The sequence below is a fragment of the Empidonax traillii genome, unplaced genomic scaffold (genome assembly GCF_003031625.1).
Source record: "Empidonax traillii isolate 1590-97213 ecotype Southwest subspecies unplaced genomic scaffold, ASM303162v1 scaffold211:size764888, whole genome shotgun sequence".
Taxonomy (NCBI): Eukaryota; Metazoa; Chordata; class Aves; order Passeriformes; family Tyrannidae; genus Empidonax; species Empidonax traillii.
In genome coordinates this window covers 539,419-543,902 of record NW_020955404.1, presented here as the reverse complement: position 1 = coordinate 543,902, position 4,484 = coordinate 539,419, and the positions used below count along the sequence as shown (strand labels likewise).

Genomic DNA, 4,484 nt, shown 5'->3' with positions numbered 1-4,484 from the left:
CAAAATTCCTTGTACTTGTACACGTGCAAAAGATGGGAAGACAAAAACCCTAAATCTTATACTGAGGACAATGAAGCCCAAAAATTGTGATCCTGCAGGAAAACCTCTAATTTTTGTTTCCCTAAAGGGAAATCCTGAAACTTTCTAGAAAATTTCTTTTCTAGCCCTAAGTTGCACATATTTTCTTCATCTAAAACTCAAAGTCAGAAAAACAGAAGAAAAAGTTTAATCAGATGTCTCAGGGTAGTCTCAGTTGTAGAGCCATTACTGTGATTTATAATGGAACAAGAAACAGAGGCATTTGAAGTCAACCTATAAGCACTTGCATGTGGGTGGGTTTGGTCCATGTGTGCCTATTTATATTAGGAAATTAAGCATATATAAATATATAAATAAAACATATATACAGTACATAGTCACATTCACACAAGCCATAAAATTACATATATTTACAAAAATATTTGCAGCTTTGTTTTATACATTCAGGTCCACATTAGGAGTTTAGTTATTTAGTTTCTGCCTTATGAACTTGATCACCTTCCCAAGTAAGACTCTGGGATGAACTTGTACCTTATATACTTCCAATTTCAAAAATAAGAAAGAGGAAAATAATCTTCCAAGGAATTCTGCCAAGTCCATAAGAAAAGTTGAAACTTGTCTCAGTGAAGAGTAAATTACATGTTAGCAAAAATTAAGAGATCTTTTCTTCATGTAGAAAGACAGTCCCTTGGTCTGGACTATAAATAAATTTGAAATCCACAGAACATCAGGCAGGGCCCAGACTGGGTGCCTGGTGGCTGTCTGTAGTATGAACTCATGCATAATTACTATTCTATTTGTCTCAGTTTAAACTGGTAGAATGATGAAAGTGAATGAATGAAGATATGACAATGCATATATCAGGTCAACTTAGAGGGTAAAAAGGTAGAGTAGACTACATCCTGTTGGTATTGGTTTAGGTTCACTTAGAGCTAAGTCACACAGTTAGAGCAATCCCAAGGATCTCACATTTATACAGGACATATTACACAGTTCTGTGACTTCCAGGAGCTGGAATAATTTTCTTCTCCAAAGACTAAAAGCATTTCTTCACTGCTTCCTTAAATAGTTTTCTTGGATATGCAGCCCAGATTCAGGCATGCATTTTTAACTTGGGGCATTTGCCCTTTTCACATGGAATGAGTTTTGCAAGAGCAATCAAAAGTTTGGAGAAGAGGTTGTTTTCCTTCTGAAGAACACTTGCAAAAATACAAACCTTAAGATACAGCAGCTGTGTACATGAAGTACACATACGTACAGTGCCTGTACATGAAGACCCATGGAGAAAAACTTTGCCATGAACCTTTGCTCATATAGCACTTTCAGTGATTGGCTGTGGAGTCATCTCTTGCTCCTCACCATTTGCTGTGGACACATTCAGGATCTCCTGTTGCTGATAAATATCTTGAACCAACATGATGTTTGTGCTCCTCCACTCTCTGTACTTCAATGCTGTCAACTTTGGGTCCTCCAGCAACTGGTTAATTGTCGCCAAGTCATGTTCCTTACACTAGGAAGAAAACAAGTGGTTATTTCCCATAGAAACTGTCAAGCTCATTGTCCATAACAAAAACACTCTGGGAACATTAGAGAACCATGTCACAAAGAGATGGCAAATTATCCATCCTCCTGGAAGCTTGTTCTCATTTTTGGAGCATAGGTCGTCAAAGTTAAGTCTACTGGGAAAAATTCATCCCAATTGAAAGCAAGTTATGATTTCATCTAGATTTTTTTTTTTAATAGGATTCTTAGCAAAACTTCATGAGAGAAGATTCGTGGGAAAATTACACATTGTTGTGCTGTCTCACAAGTTAGTACCTGCTAAAACTAGACACAACAGCATTTATTTCTGTGATTCAAACCAGTTTTCACTTTCTCAAAAGATACTTATTCCATAATCACATTTTAAATGTCTATTCTCTGGGAGCTACACTGAAAATAATTTTGGATATGATTTGTGCACTGGCAGTAGAGTGGCTAGAGCACATGTGGCTGCCATCTACCACGAGCTAATAAATCTACCACCACTGATAAATCTGGTGACTACTTTTAGGCAAGAGCAGCTCAGACTATATATTGCAGGCACCCTGGTTCTCTTGCAAGACTTAAGCAGTCACTGATATAGGGTCACTGAGACACTGTTTGTCACGGAATTACAAAATGGTTGAGCTTGGAATGAACCTCTGGAAGTCATTTGATCTAATCCCCTTCCTCAAGCAGCACCATCTACAGCAGGCTGCCTAGGACTATGTCCAGATGACTTTTGAATACCTCCAATGATGGAGACTTAACAGTCTCTCTGGACTGCCTGTGCCAGTGCTTGGTCACCCTCACAGAAAAAAAGGTTTCTTGATATCCAGGGGAAACCTCCTGTGTTTCAGTTTGAACTCATCACTTCTGGTCCTGTCGCTGGGCACCACTGTAAATAGCCTGGCTATGTCTTCATTACACCCCCTTTTTACATTTTGATGTTTATTGGTGTCCTCACATGCTGTGACATTATGAATCACTTTGCTCTTCCAGCCCTTTTGGCCTATCCATGCAGGATAGAGAATCTCACAGGATACACAAGCCCGCAGGATAGAAAAACCCTAGTTAGCACCTACAATTTCTTCATGGAGACACCATGCTGCAATAACACACCTTAACTGCTTTTTCCTGGCTCCATCCCTCCAGTCTGTGTGTGAAAGCAATGGAATAGTTATAACCATCTTCTGCTGCCACCAGTTCATCACATCTGAGGACACTCTTTGCTGATGGTTGCCTTGAAAACAACTTGAAAATACTCCCACACATTGATTCACTTCCTAGTAGTAGAAATCAGTTGTTTATACATCCATATTGCACTATTGCTGTAATGAACTGTCAACTGCGCTAATCTCTGTGATGGCTTAGCAGCTTTTTAAACACAAAAGCTTGTTCAACTATTCAGTGCCAGCCCTTGTAGGAAGACTTCTGGCATTGATGCAGAGATATGGGCAGTTAGCCTAAGGGAAAAAGAGCAGAGATAAGGAAGGAGAAGGGGGAGAAGAGTATTTCCACTGGACAAACTTGGTGGCAAAAAGTCATGTCATGGAATTTTTTCTGTAGCACTAAATCTATTTCCCACATTCACTATGACTGTGATGCATTTGCACATAGCTTCCCTCATTTCCAAAGTATCCAAAGCATATTTTGTTAATGATATACTATGGCAGCAACATTAATCTGTTGTTAATGATGTGGAGTCAGAGGTCAAAAATTAAAATTGCACTAAAATTTGTATAAATCACTTCTCAAACTAATAGGGTTTTAATTTAAGCACAGTACATATGGACCAGAAGCAAAAATAATCCTAATTTTAAATTTCTAGTAGATCATTTCCAATTATTTTATGTTTCTACTATGTGTTAAGGAAGCTGACTTTAAAAGCACATCATTCCACTGATGTAAAGAATATGGCACTTTCCCACGGCAGGCATTTGCCTTTCAGACAAGCTAACTTACACACTGCTGTGTACAGAACCCTGGTCATGTCTATGCTACATTTGTCTTGTCAATATTCCAGTTTCTTAGTTTGAAGAAAGAAAAAAACAAAAAACAAACAAACAAACAAAAACAAAACAAAAAAAACCACAAAACAACAACAACAAAAAAAAAAAAAAACACAAACACCGCAACAAAAAAAAAACAAACAAAAACCCCCACATTTTATACATTATGGCCACTCCAAAAATGATTTTTCCATGTTACACAGAAGTGTTGGACAAGACTCAGTTTATAAGCACTGTTAATCGCAACTTATACATACTCCCATGCTAAATCAATGCACAGTTGTACTCCTTGCTCATGTCTGGCAGTAAGACTTCCATTTAACTCCATACTGGTTAAAGTGATTGTCATACAAAATACAACTCCATTTTCCACTAACTCGTTCTTAGATTTATTAGTGAGGCTCCCATCAGGGAAAATTTTGCAGAATATTTCTGTATTTAGCTTCCTATCATATACAATAGGCATATCTTTTAACTTTCTGTTATGTGATGAGCTCACTTCATTGCTGATGCAAATGAATACTGCTATAGTCACTGCCATATCACTGAAGACTCTGTGATACTGAGGAGAGACTTCACCAGGTCCCATATGGAGCCAGGGAGAACGCTTAATTCCCAGTTGCCTTTTCAATTGTGTCTTTTGGGAATTTCAGCGTGAACTGAGGTGCCAAAGCCAAGCCTCCCATTGCAACTACTAATCAAATCAATGATTCTGCTGCTAGGATAATTTTTAGAATCACAGAATCATAGGACTGTTAAGATTGGAAAAGACCTCTAAGATCATCAAGACCAACCATTTTACATGCATTTCTCAGCTTAAAATGCTTGAAGTCAAATACATGCATGTGAAACACAATATTCAATTCCTGCTTCTAATGCATACAAAAGGAACAAGTAAAGCCTCAGGTTCGC

At 38.0% G+C, this 4,484-nt stretch overlaps 1 protein-coding gene across 4 annotated transcripts in view; it reads right to left on the bottom strand.

Moving 5' to 3' along the window:
- Positions 1 to 313: 313 nt before the first annotated feature.
- Positions 314 to 4,484, bottom strand: part of IPCEF1 (interaction protein for cytohesin exchange factors 1) — a 74,985-nt gene continuing 70,814 nt past the window's right edge. For all 4 annotated transcript variants that reach the window (XM_027887458.1, XM_027887459.1, XM_027887461.1 and 1 more), the window contains one exon: positions 314 to 1,549. In XM_027887458.1, the coding sequence (XP_027743259.1) occupies positions 1,349 to 1,549 (201 nt within the window). In that variant the 3' untranslated portion in view covers positions 314 to 1,348. The remainder of the gene's footprint in view (positions 1,550 to 4,484) is intronic.